Below are 18,673 nucleotides of genomic sequence, written 5' to 3' on the forward strand. Positions count from 1 at the left end.
TAACGGCTAACATGCTAACTATTATTTTTATGTCACTAGTCACTTGAAACAAATTTAGGACGATAGGAGACAGGTTGAAATAAACCGAAAATTCCCTTTAAATATGTGAAACTTGAAGCCTTAATAAAGTTTACAGTTGTCATGAATGAGGAAAGCAGCTCCAGATGCAGGCAGTGTCTAGTCATAGTTAGAGGATGTGGCTGGCAAAGAGGGAAACAGTCCTTTCCTCAGCCTGTAATTGCTGAGGAAGCACATTTTTTAAATTCACATTAGCGACACTATTGCATTTATCAAAGATATGATTGATTAAACTCACCATAATATCAGTACCCTACTGCCATTAACGCTATGATGTCATAGACTGTATCCATGCATGTTTCAAGACAGTATAGCAGCACCAATGTTGAATGCTGATGATGTGCTATAAAGTTACCACACAGGGATTTGGGATCTTGAGAACTGCAGGTCCTCGGAGGCTCAAACTTTTATACCAGTGGCTAAGCAATTGAGCACTTTAGATAAAACATCAGATCCATTTTGTTTAACCAGAAACAGCCCCAAAAGCACCATCACCAAACCCACCAGACTCCATTTAAATAAAGAGTAATTTAAGTGTGTATAGGGTCAGCACATTTTCACATCTAAGTTGGTTAATTAAATTCAATTTCAATGATGTAGATGAACCAAGATGTTTCATGTGAGTTGTATTTGTTTCTATCAACGTTGAATGAAGTTTGTTATACGATGATTAAACTACTGTTTATTCAAATGGAGTCTGGTGGGTTTATAGATTCAAGGGCTGTTTCTGGTTTAACGAAAAGGATCTTACTCTTTCACATGGAGGTCTCACTCTGTAGGGATCCTTTCAATAATCTTGTCATGCACTTTTGGTAACAGTCGGGCCCTGCTGTGGCAAACAGAGGTAGCCTACTTTTAGTTGTGATAAATTGACGGTGCAAACATGCCCTCAGTGTTTACATTGCAGCCTGGCCGCTGCTCTCTCACAATACTGGACCAATTTCAAAAACTGTTATTCCCATTAGTCACTTAGACATAAAAACATGGAGAAATAGAGTCCGGGTTGAAAAATACCTTTTAACTCTGGATTTTTTTTTAAAGCATTTGACGTGCAGGAAGCCACACAGCAACTCTGCAGCATGGGAGCAAATGTGTTGTTATTCCCAAGTGTTTACGGATGTGGTAGGATATATTGTAGGCATTTCCATAAATACAGACTGTATCTATAGAGACTAAAACCACTTATTATACCAGGCTGTAAATATGTTTTTTATGCTGTAAAGTCAGGCATGTCAACATGTGTGTGTATAAGGGGACTGACTTGCTTCTAGAGCCAGTTTCAAATTGCCATTCAAGGAACTGCAGTTCCTGGAGCTTCTGCATTGGCTTCATTTGTCAGCACCAGAGTTTGACGCTTGGCTGGAACCAGTGGAACAATGCCCTCATGGTTTCCACTGCGAGCTGGTGAGGCAGAGGCTGCACAAGAATCACTAGCCCCTTTTACACGGCCAGATTTTCTGCGAATGTTGGGCCGTTTTGCCGGCAAGATGCGAGCGTTTAGAAACACAGAGCCGGATTGGCGAGTTGATCCGAGGTGCCCAATTTTCCGCCTCGTAGGGTAGACATATTGGTGGAACCATTTTGGTTTAAACAGACTGAGGCGGCCTTCCCTAATGGGAGGGGCTGTTGATGACTTGTGGGAGGAGCTGTTGATGACGCCGCATGTGCGACCCACTGGCGGTGGATAAACAGGAAACAGCTGATAGCAGGAATTAGCGAGCAGCTAGTAGCAAGAGGGAAACACAAACCTGACAGNGGCATTTTGCTGCACTCCCCGATTTTGTTTTTATACTGCCAATGCTGAAAAAAGACTGATTGGGCTTTCCTGCAAATTTGCACAACTCCTGTCTAAAAAGGGCTACTGGCTATGAAACCAAGATTTCACAGTACAGCTGAAACTGGTAAAGGCAATGCATACTAGTCTCCTTGTTCAATATGAAAAAAAAAAATTCAATTCACAATGGAGCTTTTAGCGCTTACATAACTTTGATATTTTTGGCTGTTAGTGATTGGTGAAATGTTGTACAGGCATTCACGGTGTCCAGGAGGTGAATCCTACTGACTTTCAAAATGATTATTTGTCCAATAATTTTGTTTCTGAGCACGTACCTGCAAAACTACTGTGAGCTGTACTTTAGTGTTTACCACTAATTAGCAAATTTAAGCATACTAACAAGCTAAACTAATATGGTAAACATTAAACCTGGTAAACATCAGCATGCCAGCATTGTCATTATGAGCATGTTAGCATGCTGGCATTAGCAGTTGGCTTAAAGCTCCACTGTACTTCAGTGCAGCCTCACTGAGCCCACAGCCTGGCTGCCTCCTTTTAAATGTGCCAAGATTTTTCAGGAAATTATAAGGTTCAAATGATATTAATGATTAGTTTGCCTATTATTTTCTCATTTAATTGTTTGGTTCACAAAATGTTCGAAAATACAAAAAAAAAGTTCCATCAAAAGCTCCAAGAGCCCAGGGCGCCATCTTCAAATGCCATGTTTTGTCCGACCGACACTCCTTAAACCAACAATCAAGTTCACAATAAAAAGCAGCAAATCCTCACATGTTAGACGCTGGAACCAGAAAGTGTTTGGTGTTTTTGGTCTCTGCTGACGATACATCTCAGCTCCACATGGCTTTAAATTAAGGAATAGTGTGTAAACTTGTGCTGTGTGCAGATTCCTCTTCACCTGACAATTCCTGACACATTAATAGACCCAACCGTCAGTCTCACTGCTGCAGTGAACGGCTCGTGTAAAGAGGCGGCTGTTTGAACAGTTTTGTATTTACAGAGCACATCTTGTATTCCACTGGGCCTGTTTTGTGTGTGGCTAGAGGTGCTACTTCTCCTTTTCTTTCAGACTGAATCCGAGTTAGATCATTCAGGCAAAATAGAAACAGCATCTCACCGAGTTTTCAATTCTTTTAAAGCTTTTGTTAAAAAAATAACTCTTTGATTACGTCATGGGTCAATAGCTGAGCCCTGGACACAGGCAGTGGAGCTCGAGGCCAGATGCTCATGACTGATTGGCAGCGGAGTAAATTAGTGATGGACACGTTTATAGACTGAGCTCTTGACCTTCCTGACTATGATGTATGTTTTCTGGCAACAGGGAGCCACCAGATATCAGGTAGGTGCCAACTTAAATCAGCCCGAATCATTTCACAAACTGGTTTCCTGTTATATCGCCAGATATCAGTGAACAGAAATAGACGCAGGACATTAAGTGATAGCGAGAAGACACTGGTCCTGCAGCATGTTTAACACTGATGGGCTCTTTAATTGGATTGTATTCTTTTTTTTTTTCTTTAACATGTGATATAATGGCGCCTGTGGATAAATGGATTGAACAAGTCAAGCATGTTATCTTACACGAGGGTCTTAATGAGACTCAACAGATGAACATTCAGCCTTTATACCACATTGAATAACATAATTCACTCATTTAATTAAATGATATATGTATAAATACATAGTAATGTTTGTATTTCAACCAACGAGGCCCGAGCAGCCTTGCAGGGGAAGGCTCAGGGGCCTGGAAATGGCACCATGCTGTGTGTAGTGTACATGAAAGGATTAAAAAGCTCAGCATATTGCTGAAGGCTACAGCTACATCGAAATGAAGCTACACAGTCGAGGGACACATCTGCTCACTTACTAAATATAAAGTAGGGAAATATAGTACTGCCTCTCAATTGCTCAGGCGAATTATTAATGAATTGAAACTGTGTGACATGAAACAAATGACTGTCTTAGGGATATGAATGAACTTCTCTGGATAATGAACCTTAAACAGTTGTAACATTTTATTGCAGATAAAAGCAGCAGTTATAAACTAATGATGATCTCATATTTACTTTATTTCTTGGAGGATTTGCATCGTTCCCTTAGGGTCATTTCCAGCTGCAAAATGTGACGTATTCACCTGAAAACTGCCACAAAATACGACTACACATACATGTAGGGCTGCAACTAATGATTATTTACATTATCGATTATTCTATTAATTACTTTTTTAAACATTTAGTCTATAAAACATAAGAAAATAGTTAAAAACGCCCATCATAATTTACCGAAGCCTAAAGTGACTTCTTCTTCTTTTGTTGAAGTAAGACACAAAAACCCCAAATTCACTCAACTTGTTGTGATATAAAACAGAAAAAAAGCTGCAAATTCTCACATTCGCACTCATCAGAGGTTGGGAACTCCAGTCACATGACTTGACTCAAGTCAGACTCGAATTGCAAATCAGAGGACTTGAGACTTGCTTGATAAACACTGATAAAAGACTCGACTTTGACTTGGTATTCATGACTTACTTAGACTCAAGGCAGACGACTTGAGAAGACTTGACTTTTTATTGAATATCTGCATTTTTCTAGATATTGAGAAGTTACATTTTGTCTTTGAAACATAATTGGAAATTTTCTTGTGCAAAGCGTGCAAACCTGGCAACCTACAAGGCCACTACAAAACCCACGAAGGAAGATACATGATGGTGTCCTTTTAGTACGGCTGCACCCAGCTCAGGATTATGCCAATCAAATCAGATTTGACTGTTCACTAAAAATATTCAACTATTCTATTACTGTTTTTCCATATAGAGTTTAAGAGTTTGAGTGGGGTTCAGCTGGATGTTAAGTTTGACAATTAAAAAGCTAACAGCGCTAACAACGAATCGTAAAGGGCAACAACATTTTTTGCCGACACTAGATGTCAAACAAAAGTCAAAGACTGTATCGTTAATTTGCAGCGAGCTGTAAATTCACCACATGGCAGAAATTAGAATATGTTTCTTGGAGCCTGACGGACAAAGCCTCTCTCCCTGCCTTAGTGTATGCAGCTGCCTACAACAAAGAGCAGCGCAAAAGCAAGAAGCGCTCACTCTCAGCTAAATCTGGGGACCGAAATGTCCCCAGATTTAGCTGCACACTCGATTGAAGGAATTTCAGTCAACTGAGGAGAGTCCGACTGATGATCTGAATCTCCGTCTTTGAGGGGGCAGCTCTACTTTCCAGCTTATACTTATTAGCTCATTGGCTGGTCAAATGTTTGCTAGAAAGCTCGCCAAACATTTGACCTGATCATCCTTATTTCACAGGACTTTTGACTTGCTTGACTAATAGCAGTGACTCGACTTGACCTGCCTGATTCTCACCACAGTGACTTGAGACTTGCACATATGTGTCTTACTCCCACCTCTGGCATTCATGCTTGGATTAATCAACAAAAGATTAGTTGATAATCAAAATAGTTAGCGATTACATTTCTGCCGGGACTCACCGTCTAATTGTTTGAGCCCTGCTTCACAAATGCTTTGCAGTGTTTTTACAACTGTTACAGTAAACAGCAGCTATGATGGCCATACAGTCTGTTCTGCTATCATAAGCAAAAATTGTGAAGTGGGTTAATTGCTGCTCGGGGCTATTTTACTATTCACAGGTTGAATGAATTGCAAACGTTCCAGGGAAACACAATAATGCAATTTACACCGTGCAAGACGACTGCCTTCCATCAGGGCTGAGCCGCTGCTGTAGCGTGCTGTCAAGGCAGCAGTGTTTAACGAATAAGCAGACTCTCCACATTAATCAAATGTGACCTAAAATTGTCCAGCCTGGGCTAGTCACATGCTGCAAAGCATACAGGAATGAACAGAAATGCAGTGTTGGAGGTATAGATGTTATCTCTTAGGGTTTTCTTCTGTCACCCGTATGTTAAGCAGTGTGCTAGTATCATAAATCATGATGTGTAATCTCAACCCTTATTGCTTTACTCAGGGCAGTTATCACTTCCGTGTAGCTTTCAGTGCGTTAGTCTGTGTTGCAATCCTGAACCTCTAAATCAGATGGGCTGGTATATGAGGCGCATATAAATGAGAGTTGTGTCTTCTGTCTTCCCCGCCATGAGACTTTGGTGTGCATTCGCTTCATTAGCCATCAGTCTCCGCTAAGACAGACTAATGGTTTTCTTGTTGCATGACAGTCAGTGACTTTGTGGCACAGACCCCTAATATTTCTCTTGCGCTGTCTCCGAGAGAGAGAGAGATATCTAGAGTTTCTTTTATTTGTGCTGCTCATACATCACGCCGCGATAAAAAGCATATGGCTTCCCCTCTGTGAATTCAACATCTGGAGCAGTTTGTATGGATGGTCGACCAAACAGTTGCTATAAAAGCCCCACGGAAACATCAGGTGTGATACATTTTCCTCCCTGCTGCCGGGCTCTGGGGCTAGATTGTAATGAAGATGTCCAGCCTTACAGTGACATACTGTAGGCTCTCCCAGCTGCCCTTTAGATAGAACAATCGCTGCAGGGAAATGTTAACGCACCACTCTATTTTGAGAACTGTTTTCTTTACATACGCCTAAATCTGCACAATCATGTTTTAGTTTCTTGCTTTTACTTCCCCTGAACCCGTCACTACTGTTCCATTTTTTCCTGCCAGGCTTGTCAAGTTTTTTTTGTGCATCATTTTCAGCACAGCACTCCTTTTCATGATCAAAATAGGTCAGCGAATAAAGCCACATGACATTAAAAAAAATGAATTATGCCTCACTCTGAGCACTGGAAGTGTAACCCTTGAATATTCAGAGCAACACTGTTACATATCAAGCTGCTGGGTGATGCTTGGGGAGTGTAACAGCCTTTTGAATGTGTTAACATACATAATTGATGTCAATGTGTACATCCACTGCTTGCAGTAATGCCTTAGGACAAGTTATCCCACTTGTGAGCTTCAAGACGTTTAACTAGTCCTGCTTCTTAAATGACCCGATGGGATTCAGTTTGCAGGAGAAAAAGCGGATTATTGATTAATTAAGTAGGGAAGATAAAGTGTGGGGGAACTCTTTGTTGTGCAGTGTAGACAATGTTTCCAGATCATGATCGATGCCAGCAGGCTTTAGATGGTGATTGTGTCGGCTAAAACTTTGTGACAGTCTCCTTTTTTTCCCAATTATCAGCAGATCCAGACTGCGACACAGTATGGAGGATTCAAACAAGTTGTCCCTGGCTGTCTCTCCACCCCGCCTGACATATTGACCGGACATGACTGACACCATTTCACTCAGGCCTGATTTTCTGCCAGTCTACCTCTGTCACTTGGCCAAACTGCTTTTTGATTTAGGACATAAGCAGAAATAGAAGGGGAGGGGGATGCGTGTGCCAGGGCATAAAATCGTCAATGACATGTCAACGTCTTTGCCTCTGTAGGAAGTGAGACCTCCAGTACATCAAACAGATTGCTGCTGACCTATGACCAGCGAATGGACCAGCTCAGCTCGGCTCAATATGCTTGCATGAGCATAGAAATCAATGATGTGGAGTCTGGATTCTACATCTCAGTGGGCTTCTTAGATACAAACTGCACTGATTGCCTGTCATCCTGCAGCCCATAATGAGAAAAAACAAGCCTGCCCGTGTGTGTCCTGCCACACCAGTTTACAGTTCAAGAAGCAACATAAATTTAGTGGAACACTGGAGAATTCAGGAGCTTTCTGCGAGGCTAATAAAACACAGTGGACCAGCAGCAGCAGCAGCAGCAGCAAGCTGTGCTGAAATACTCCTCAGGTTTATCACTGATGGACGTCGCCTTGGTGCTTTTTCCAAGAAGAAGCTGCAAATGAGCGATTTGTGAATAGAGTTGAGTGACGTTTGAGATGTAAAATGGCCTATTTTGTAAAGAGAAAAGCTTGTGGATTATTGGCATCCAGTGCAGAGAGAGTACTTTAACGCTGCTGAATAGCACTATGGATGAAAAGAGGTCTGCTGCCACTGCACTGGCTGGAGGAACTGCGGGTGCTGCTCGTGTACCTGCACTGAGGCAATGTGAAGCTTTCTGCACATATTCCCCTGCAAACCATGCAATATCACGAAAGGCTGTTTTAATCACGAGGCCCATTAAGTGTTCAGCTTAGTGCATCAGCGAAATGTGACTAATAGAGGATGGTATGGTTTATTATGCATCGGATCATATAGGTGATTGCTACATAAATGTGCGCAGCATTAAGGCAGAATACATCTCAAAAAAGTACATTGTAAACGGATTAATGTTGCGTTTCACGGGTGTTTGCCATTATAATTAACTGCCTGCGTTCGTAATGTGTAATGCGAGGCACTGTAAATGTAAAACCCCAAAAAAGGGGGGCTTACCTGATTTTCTAGTAACAGGTGGTGATGTCTTATTAGATCCCTTTGGACTCTGATCCCTCATGTGACGGGCTTTCTTATTCTAATTTATGCAACGGTTGCTAAAACATCTCTGCGAAATCACAATGTATCCCTTGTGGCAGCATCGCCCACACGGCATCCTGGTCCACTATACTCTGTAAGCGATGTGCAAAAAAAACCGAGAGAGGAAAAATCAGCCCGCACTCGCACAGAAAACAACATTTGTCCATATTTCCTGGGCAGCGGTGGTTTCAGGGATTCCTCTCCGTCGACATCTCTGGCAGAGGGTCCAGTTTCACAGCTCCGTGTCTGTCTCTCTCTCGCATCGTGCTGCCAAAATGACTGAAGCTGGAAATCACATGCGGCTGGTTTAACGCGCGCGTCAATCGACTTGGTTTACCCAAGGCACCCGCACAACTCTGGATCCATTAATATTACATGCTTCTACTTTTTCACTGTTTCCAGGGACGTGCGCTGCGCTGTCCCACATCCTGCGCTAAAGACGCGCAAACATCTCACAAAGCGTTTTCTCCCCTTTTCTGCCAATTACATTTGCGTGCACTGCGGTCCTGTGTGTGTGTGTGTGTGTGTGTGTGTGTGTGTGTGTGTGTGTGTGTGTGTGTGTGTGTGAAATCACTTGGGATTCATACCAAGGTTTGCCCGCTTTACAGATGAGATCTGCGGCAAAAGAAAAAGAATATTAGATTTGTTTGAACGCCCATAACTTCAAAGTTATGTTCACATTAAAGGCCATGTGTGTGTGTGTGTGTGTTTGTGGTTGTGAGTGTGTGTGTGCATGTTCCAACTTTCCTGAGCTACATAAATGGTATATAAGAGAGAAAGCAGGCAGAAGCATGAGTGGATTTTGTCAGTCTTTGCACAGTCAGACTGTGATGACTCAGTTTGTGTTGTCAATGAACTTGCATCTCCTCAACAAACACACACACACTGTACATATGCAGTCACTCGGTAGTATCTGGACTATTTCCCCGAGGCCCTCGCGTGAGCAGCTGCGCGACTTGACCAGGTGCACCTCATTTCCCATGCTGTCATTGTGCCAGCTGAAGATTCCCTGCTGTTCCCCCACATGATGCAAACTGACTCTTCTGACGTCTCGTGCCCCCGCACCAACCTGGTCACCACGTCATAGGCAGCCCTTATTCACACACTGACGAGCACGTGCAGCATTACAATCAGAAACCCAACACAAGGCTCTTATTCTGAAAGTGTTTTTTTAATTGAAGGTGAAAACCTGCAGCTCTGGACCAGTCTACTGCCTCCTGTCGGTCCTGCAGCCCACAGCTGTGCTCAGGGTGATCTGCTGCTATGATTAAATGGAGGTGCTCAGTCACATCACACTTTGCTTTACAACAGCAGCCTCTCTAAGTGTAATTCCACTGTGAGGCTCTCCATCCCTGTCCTTCCTAATGGCTGCTTAACTGTGATCCATCAGCAAACCAAAGCTAATTCACACCCAGATTATAGCGCTTGTATAGCCTCCAGGTCTCACCAGAGGCCTTGTAAGAGTTCCACATTTTACCTTATTGTACCATTAACCAAACTGAAATATCTGTACCTGATGCTGATGTGCTTGCTTGGGATTAGCACCAGTCTTGGTACCCATTAACCTTCGGCTGATGACGATACAGTCCCTGGGGGCAACCGTGGATGCATACAGAGAACTGAATACAGCGTTGGAGGCGGAACCCTGTTCATTTGCTCAGTGAAGGATGAAGTAAAAAAAGTTTGATACTGGGTATAAAATTCTGCATCCATGGGCCCATTGAGCAAGAGCACCAGCGTTTGCCTTCAACCCCACCTCCCAACTACCTGGTCTCAGGTTCACAGACGTGAATGACAGCAGCAAAATAACTCTGGCTATTAGTGAAATTTACAACTCATTGGGACATAATTATATAAATAAGGGTTATTTAAGTGTTTCACTGGGAACCTAAAAAACGTATCCATTGATTTGCAGACATCTCATTCACAACGTACAGTAGGCTAAGTCTATGGGAAGTTGTGTTTGCTCAACATGTCAAATAGGCTAGGGTTAATATTTCGGGAGCACTTGGCTACATTCAGCTTGGACCAAACATAGCAAAACGTTCATTTAAACAGAAATAGTGGTGTGTTGAACGCCCCACTGTGTTACACAAGCGGACCGGCTTCAAATACGGAGGGGGTTTAATTCAATTTAATTCAAAGGGGCTTCATTGGCATGGAAAACATACGCTTATATTGCCAGAGCAAGTCTTGACAAAAATTGAATGCACAATAAGTAAAGACCTACCACAATTTGGTTTGTATAGGCTACACGTCGCTGCTGATTGGGTGACACCTCTTACACACCCACTAAATGAGAGAAAAGCCCATTGCACATGTTTCACACTGTTACAAGGAATCACGTACCCTGGAAATCCAGAGTTCTCGCTAGAGCACAGTTTGAATTTGCTCAGACCCTGGAAATCCAGAGTTCTCGCTAGAGCACAGTTTGAATTTGCTCAGCGAGTCACTCTGGCAACCAGTAATGACGCTTATTACCCATGCCCTTGGATCCGCAACCAGTAATGACGCTTATTACCCATGCCCTTGGATCCGAGCTGCACCAATCACATCGGTGTATCAGATATAGGCGGGCCAGAGGCGAGCTAAACAGATGACGACAGCGCTGCGACGACGAAGTCCGGAATCAGTCAGTAAACATTGCAAGATGGCTACGGATGAACACCAGTTGTTTGAAACGGCTTTGGCCGCTACAATGAACGAGTTAGACTTGGCTTTTTCTCTAAAAGAGGAACAGAAGACGGCGCTCGAATCTTTCCTTTGCAAGAAGGACGTTTTTGCTGTTTTGCCGACCGGATACAGCAAGAGTCTAATCTACCAGTTAGCTCCGCTGGTAGCGCTCTGGATACGTCACCCCATGTATTGTTCTGATTGGTCGTAGTGTTATCCAATTGCATGCAGTGATATTTTCAAATGCATGCTTGGTGCCGCCCCTTGAGTTGGGCCATTTGCATTACTCATAGCCAGACCCTAAATCTGTCTAGATTTGGGTCTGGATTTCCAGGCTAGGAAACATGTCATCCAACCTGGAAACTATAGCAACCCCCAGTTGATATCTGGGGCAAGACTTTCCCTTTTATGCGCCACTCATTATTTACAGTTTGGTTTGCAACTGGACACAAGTCTAGACAACATTTCGGTTAATCTTTATAATTGCATATGAATGCAGATCAATTCAAAAATGGCTGATAAAAAGCAAAATCGTCATCCAATGATCACCAATGGGTTCCAAGATTGCATTTTGGCTGATGTGTTCTGCCCAAGCAGCAACCTCCAGGGCTGGAAGATGAAGCTAACATGAAGTGCCAAACACTGCAGTTCTTTGAACGGCCACTAGAGGCTGGCTGCAGGTGCAAATCAGTCCCCATAGACACCCATGTTAAAATGTTCACCTTAACAGCAGAAATAAACACATTTACAGCCTGGTACAATAAATATTTTGGGGCTCTGTAGCTAATTTTAACATTCATGACAACTGTACAAGGAGTGGATTTTTATAAACTCACCTATTTACATTTTTTGAAGGCTTAAAGTTACGCATAATTAAGGGTGGGCTGCTTTGAGTGACAGGCTGTCTGCCAATAATGTCCTCGGCTTCTCAGTCAGATTCACCCCTCGGTCCTCAACAGCACCAGCCTCTCGCCCAAATATGGTCACTTCTGGCTCCAAAAAACCAAGATGGTGACGACTGAAATGTCGAATTCGAGCTTTCAAAACGCGAGTCAACAAAGCAGTGGGTGACGTCACAGTAGCTACGTCCATTATTTTTACAGTCTGTGGCTCTATTGCTCTCCACATGAACTGTTTACCCACGGGCAACAAAAGCCTGCTCAAACATGATTGGTCAATATCACTCAGACTACACACTGATACAGATTCGCGTACATGCAGACGTGTTTATAGAGGTTAAACAGGCATCAAACCTGAGCCCTAAAATCCTAAAAGCCTCTACTACATAAAAATAATTACAACACTTCCACACAGTGAGATATACAGATTTTAAATTGGAGTACTTGTTGGCACACACCTTGAGCTGAGGTATAAAAATGGGCACAAGAAAAGAAAATAGTTGGATCAGTGCATCCCTACAAGAACATATTTCCTTAATCAGCCTCTCACTGTGAGTGATGGGGTGTTGTATTACCAAAAATTATCTGCCAAACTTGGATCGGTTTTTGTTGTTTCACATGAGATATTTTTATATTCCTGTCTGAGCTTTTATCACTGGTTTAAAGTGGGCGAGGCTCAAATGGAAATACAAAGTGATGTCACAAAAGCCCCAATCAAAAATTAGCCACATGCCAACACTGTCAGGCGAATCTGATCAAACTACACCCACACAGCGTTGAAGAAGCAGGTTTTTAAACTCTTGATAAACAAGTTGCTTATTTTGTCATCAATATGTGCAATGCCAGATTTTGGCGGGCTGACCTCGCGTGCATACTGTGCACCTTTTATTTATTTTATTTGTTTGCACATTAAAAATGCAGCTATCATAAAAGACACACAGAGCTGAACCTAAATAGACTCAGAGATATGTGGATTAAGAGTAAATAAAAGCCCATGCAGGAGCGGTGGGGGGCTAAAAACTTCTACTGTACAAAGACTGCTCCTAAAAACTCCAGACGAGATAAGCGGGATTGCATTAAATGAAAATAATGAGGAATGGAAAGGCGATTACAAAACAAAGAAAAAAGAAAATGTGAATTTAAGATATTTGTTTAAGATGATGAGTGATGGACAATATGCAAATATGAATGAAGAATCTGTTTCTAAATAAAAATGTGACCACAATGCTGGAACGCAACAGATTAAGACGCTCAGACTGCGTAGTGGACAACACCTGGATGTTGCACTGAGCTGCCGCCTCTCAGAATAGCAAATCCTTTTGTCTGTGCTTGACCAGATATCAAAGGCATGTTCATGTTTTAATTGACCACATTTTTGCTGGTGTTACATTATCCCGCCATGGTGACACAACGCAGGGCCAAGGAGACACGGCTTCCTCCTGTTAATTAATTTCCGAGCTCACAAACTACAGGCTCTGCGCTTCAGAATAAGTGATATGATTTGAATCGGCACACCGTGCTTTCACTCCCCCTTCATTACTGTCAGCCGAGCAGCATCCACATGCTCTGAATGTAGAGAACAGTACTGAAGCATGAAAACTGCAAGGAGGCATATTTTCACCTGGCCATGCATGGTCTGCTTCTCTTGGATACGGTGGATAATACTGATGTCAAAGCATTATCTTTTATGGTGCACAGTGTTTTCTGCTGGATCACCACCAAACACCAACACTCCTCACACATCCTACTTGCCATACAGCGCTCCGAATGTGTGACAGAAGCCGGGAGTTATTATGCACAGATAACCTTCCCTTCCCTTTATAATCCAAGCAGGCACAAAGGGAAACTATTCATGATCTGCAATTATGTTTTCCAGATAAGATAAGCAGTTCACAATTAACTTAAGGCTTGCCCCAGACATAAGGAGCTTTTCATATCTGCTGACCCAGCCAATCAGACCGCTCCAGGAGCTGCTTTTCAATATCACCATAGCTAAGCTTTTGCCTTTGTGTGTTTCTCTTTTTTTCTGCCTTGTTACTTTTAGATGTTCAGCTCTCACCCCTCTCAGAAGAGCAGAGTTGAACACAAGGGGGCGTAGACTGCTAAGTTTGTCTCCTCTTGTCCAGTTGAGCAGCAGCAGGAATAAATTTGATTATGGTATCATGTCTGACCTTGAGAGGGAACTACTCTTAAATTTACATTTCAAGGAGGACTGCCTTATTGCATTAATGGTGAGGAAATGTGTGGCTTTCTCCACACACAACTGCATTAGGAAGGGCCATCCTCTGGCAAAGCCTCAGAATGACAATGTGGATGGCAGCGTGCAGTTTGGTCCACTTGGTTTGATCATGAATTCACAGATACGTCACTTCAATACATTTCTATATATAAAGAAAATGTGTGTAAACGCAGACGATAAAGCTTCCCTCTGCCTTCAATCGAGTCATTATCATCATCATTTGTAGTCCTGGTTATTCTCCAATTCAAATATGCCACCCATACAGGATAATCAAGTCCCCAGAGGTTTGTAACACAACAATCATCAGTAACACCATGCACACTCTGCGCAGTGATTGCATTAGCAATGGCATTTTAAATAATCCTGTCTATCTCACCCTCTCTTATTCTGTTCTTGCACCTCACTCTTTCATCTCTCTGAAGATGCAGGAATATAGACAGAAAAATGTTGGTTCCTCAGCGGTTCTTTGTCGTTGGTTGAGGTGTTATACAGCACCGCTGCCACACTAAGAACTTTTAAAGCCCCTGTATGGTTCTTTAGAGGTTCTCTGTCAGTTTCTTCCCCCAGTAAACTAAACTAAACTAAGCCAATAAACCAGTCGAGGACCTTTACAGCCTCTGTATTGTTCTTTAGAGGTTCTCTACTGGTTCTTAATTGTAGTTGAGTTTAATTTAGTGAGGGGAAAATAAAAACACTACATTAAGATAACCTACAAACTGTGGATTTTCAGAGAACAACACATTAATACAGTTGCTCTCAACCTTTTCGCCCTCAAGTGCTCGGAAATATTCCAGGTTTGAAAAGTGGATTCTGAATCTTTCAAACCAACATTTTGTTAGAAATTATTAATAAGTAAAAAGTGTAATTGAGAAGCATATTGATTCATCCATGGTATCATCTTGAATCAATCCAGGCTCCCCTATGCTCAGAAATTTAACAACAATATAGTGCTATATGGGCTCCAATGGATTTATATAGAACTATTTGACAAAGACACTATGTATGAGTAAGTAATGATTAATAGTGATTCATATTTTAAATAAAAAGTGTCATTTAGAAGCACATTGACTCATTCACTGTATTATCTTATATCAATCAAGGCCCTCTATGCTCAGAAATTTAAAGCCAATATTGTGCTATATGGTCTCAAATGGTTCTATATAGAACTATTTGACAAAGACACTGTATGTATATGTAAGTAATGATTACGTACTGATTAATAGTCATTCATATTTCAAGTAAAAAGTGTAATTTAGAAGCATATTGACTCGTCTGTGGCATTATCTTGCATCAGTCGAGGCCCCCTATGCTCAGAAATGTAAAAAATACATTGCTATATGGTCTCCACTGGTTTTATATAGAAGTATTTGACAAAGACACTGTATGTCTGTGTAAGTACTGATTAACAATCATTCATATTTCAAGTAAAAAAGTGTATTTTAGGAGCATATTGACTTGTCTGTGGCATTATCTTGCATCAGTCAGACGCCAATATGCTCAGAAATGTAAAAAACACATTGCTTTATGGACTCCAATGGATTTATATAGAAGTATTTGACAAAGACACTGTATAGCCCCCAGATTAGTGCCATACAGCACTAAAACAGGTTAACCGTATAACTGCTTTGTGTACTGTTCAGCACCATTTATGTTAAAAATGCTCTGCACTTTTTGTTTTATTTAATTCAGTATCTTACCCTGCTCCCAGCAGTATGATGCCATGTACACTTGCATCCCTGCAGCACACACACACGTCTAACAAGGCACCTGTCTGACTGGAATAAATGGCACCGACCCAGCCCCTTGGGGGGGTCGTGCTCTTATAGGCTAAAAGCACATTTTGAAAACTCCGTGGTAAAAGCGAGATTTAATTGGTTTGAGGTCCCAGTATATGTAAATGACAGCGCATGGCTCCTCCCATGCACCTGATAGGGAGTATTTACAGCTCTTTACAGCTACTCACTCCACTGTTTCCAAGAGCGCAGCGCTGCACCATGACACTCCACTGGACTTAAGCAATAAGGATTTCCGTCTCCACATATTAAACTCGTCGGTATATTTTTCCAAGAGAAAAAAAAAGTTTGCCAAAAGTTGTCCACTTCTTTTCCAAGATGCCGCGCTCGTTTCTGGTCAAGAAACACATAAACTCCGCAAAGAAGCCAAATTACAGTGAGCTGGAGAGCCCGACAGGTAAAGGTTTTAAACTTGTCTACAAAGTTTTTATGTTTCTTACAAACAGTCGCGTTTTTTTAAACTTTGTAAATACTTTGTAAAAGTTTTAAAACTTATTGACCGACTTTGAAATCTGTGCTCCTCTCTCCTCGAGCGATGACAGGCGTCACATGATCATTTTACTCTCTTTATTTCCAGTGTTCATCACGCCGCACATCTACAGGGGCCTTCCCCTGCCTGTCATCCCCCAGCCGGAGATCCTGAGCCCGGCAGCCTACAGCCCCATCACAGTGTGGACTACCAGCAACTTGCCGCTGTCTCCGCTCCCCAGTGACCTCTCCCCCATCTCCGGATACCCCTCATCGCTCTCCGACACCTCCTCTAAAGACCACAGCGGCTCTGAGAGCCCGAGGAGTGATGAAGACGAGCAGATGCTGCCCAAACTGACAGACCCTCACGGGGTGGAGGCAGAGAAATTCCAATGTAGTTTGTGTAGCAAGTCCTACTCCACGTACTCTGGACTGCTCAAGCATAAACAGCTGCACTGCGACGCCCAAACGAGGAAATCCTTCAGTTGTAAATACTGCGAGAAGGAGTACGTGAGCCTGGGAGCTCTCAAAATGCACATCAGGACTCACACTTTGCCTTGTGTTTGCAAAATATGCGGGAAAGCTTTCTCCAGACCGTGGCTGCTCCAAGGACACATCAGGACGCACACCGGTGAGTGGATGGGGAACAACAGAGGGGCCTTCTGTGTGAGGAGGCAGCATATTTGTTGTGGGCTTTAAGGCACAGACTAATTGTCTTCAAACTGGTACATGATTTAACAGCCTTTAGACCATGTTTCACAGCCCACAACAGCTTTGCACTGAGGCTGATATTGCTGTGAAAATGTTCACACTGTTATTACTTCCTAGGTTTGCTGTTGGTGGTGTGGTGAAAAGAAAAATATTGCCTTTTTTTGACAAATGTCTGTTACAATACATCAGCAGCAGAATAGAGTGCTTTTCTTTGAAACGCTGTTTTGCAACCTGCCAAATGCAATAGACCAAGATGCTTCGGCCACATTTTTATTCACACCTCCGTGTACTCTCTGTGACAATGTCTTCTTTTTCATCTTGACAGGAGAGAAGCCGTTCTCCTGCCCTCACTGCAACAGGGCTTTTGCGGACAGGTCCAATCTCAGGGCTCACCTACAGACCCATTCGGATGTGAAAAAGTACCAATGCAAGAACTGCTCCAAAACCTTCTCCAGGATGTCTCTTCTGCACAAGCATGAGGAATCTGGTTGTTGTGTAGCACACTGAACTGGGATACTTTTCCACCACCAGAAAAAGAAAAAAAACTCTGTTGCTTCTTTATTTTTCCAGGAGAACTGTCAGGGAATCACATCGAAGGGGGTTTGTTCCCAAACATGCAGACTTTTTTTTTCTCTACGAGCGGTCCATTTCATTTCAGAGTGAGAAATAGCTCACGTGCTTCTCGTCTGAAGCAGTGTTTCTGTGACTGCAGTCGGTGTCGAGCTTTGTCATGCCATGTACTCACCTACCTGTGCTATTCATGCACTTTTCTGCATGTCTAGAATGTTTTGTATGCCTTCAAAATGTTATCTCCAGTGTTTTGTACCAGTGTCTTTCAATGGCTGTTATGCAGTCTTCCACTTTTTTTTTATACGCACCACACAAACGATACCAAAAGGCGCATTATGAATGACAGTATACATGTAACCAGAGGAATACTGAAGCCATTGTTACTTAGGGAACAAGTGCAAACTTAGTTTTTAGGGTGAAATTATTTTAACTTTTGCACAGTCATTAGAAACAGTTTGCCAGCACTCAAATAGCAAAACAAATTCTCTCAAGTGCCTCAGTTTTACTTGGCAATAATATGTATTATTCAACAGTGTCCTGTTATATTTTTATATATTGAATGTAAGCGTGACTGAGATGATTGTATATTGACAGTGAAAACTGTGATGCTGAATGATTTTGATATTTTCATATTTTCATGACACTTTTAGAAATAAAGTTTCATGACATTTTGTATAATTTTTGGCATCTTTCAAGTCGCTTTTCATCTTGTGAAGCCCCTGGTGTATGAGCAGCTCTTCCTGCAGCACTCGCTGATTGTCAGACGCTTCAAACGGAATAACTTGCACAAAAGTAAATGATATTTAATCCGGCTTGCACCATCTCATATTATGGAGATGTAAAAATGAGCAGAGAGGTGACTCAGCTCCGAATCAGGCCTGAACCTGTTCCCTGTGAACCTGTCCAGACATCAAACAATCTTGAAATTTAACACATACTAGCTATATTGATCTGCACTCACTTGTTATACCCTTTGAGGGCCCATGACTTTCTTTACCCATGTGTGTGT

The 18,673-nt window shown here is 42.3% G+C and overlaps 2 protein-coding genes across 3 annotated transcripts in view; one reads left to right on the forward strand and one right to left on the reverse strand.

The window, feature by feature from the left end:
• The window catches only part of sntg1 (syntrophin, gamma 1), a 56,780-nt gene extending 48,071 nt beyond the window's left edge, over positions 1-8,709 (reverse strand). For both annotated transcript variants that reach the window (XM_050033729.1, XM_050033728.1), the window contains exon 1: positions 8,231-8,709. The gene's annotated coding sequence lies outside the window, so the exon portion shown is untranslated. The remainder of the gene's footprint in view (positions 1-8,230) is intronic.
• Positions 8,710-16,086: 7,377 nt separating this feature from the next.
• snai2 (snail family zinc finger 2) lies at positions 16,087-18,342 on the forward strand. Its single transcript, XM_050033689.1, has 3 exons — positions 16,087-16,312; positions 16,493-17,014; positions 17,420-18,342. The coding sequence occupies exons 1-3, from the start codon at positions 16,234-16,236 to the stop codon at positions 17,599-17,601; spliced, it is 783 nt and encodes a 260-aa protein (XP_049889646.1). The 5' UTR covers positions 16,087-16,233; the 3' UTR covers positions 17,602-18,342.
• Positions 18,343-18,673: the final 331 nt, after the last annotated feature.

Source organism: Epinephelus moara, chromosome 21, assembly GCF_006386435.1.
Source record: "Epinephelus moara isolate mb chromosome 21, YSFRI_EMoa_1.0, whole genome shotgun sequence".
Classification (NCBI taxonomy): domain Eukaryota; kingdom Metazoa; phylum Chordata; class Actinopteri; order Perciformes; family Serranidae; genus Epinephelus; species Epinephelus moara.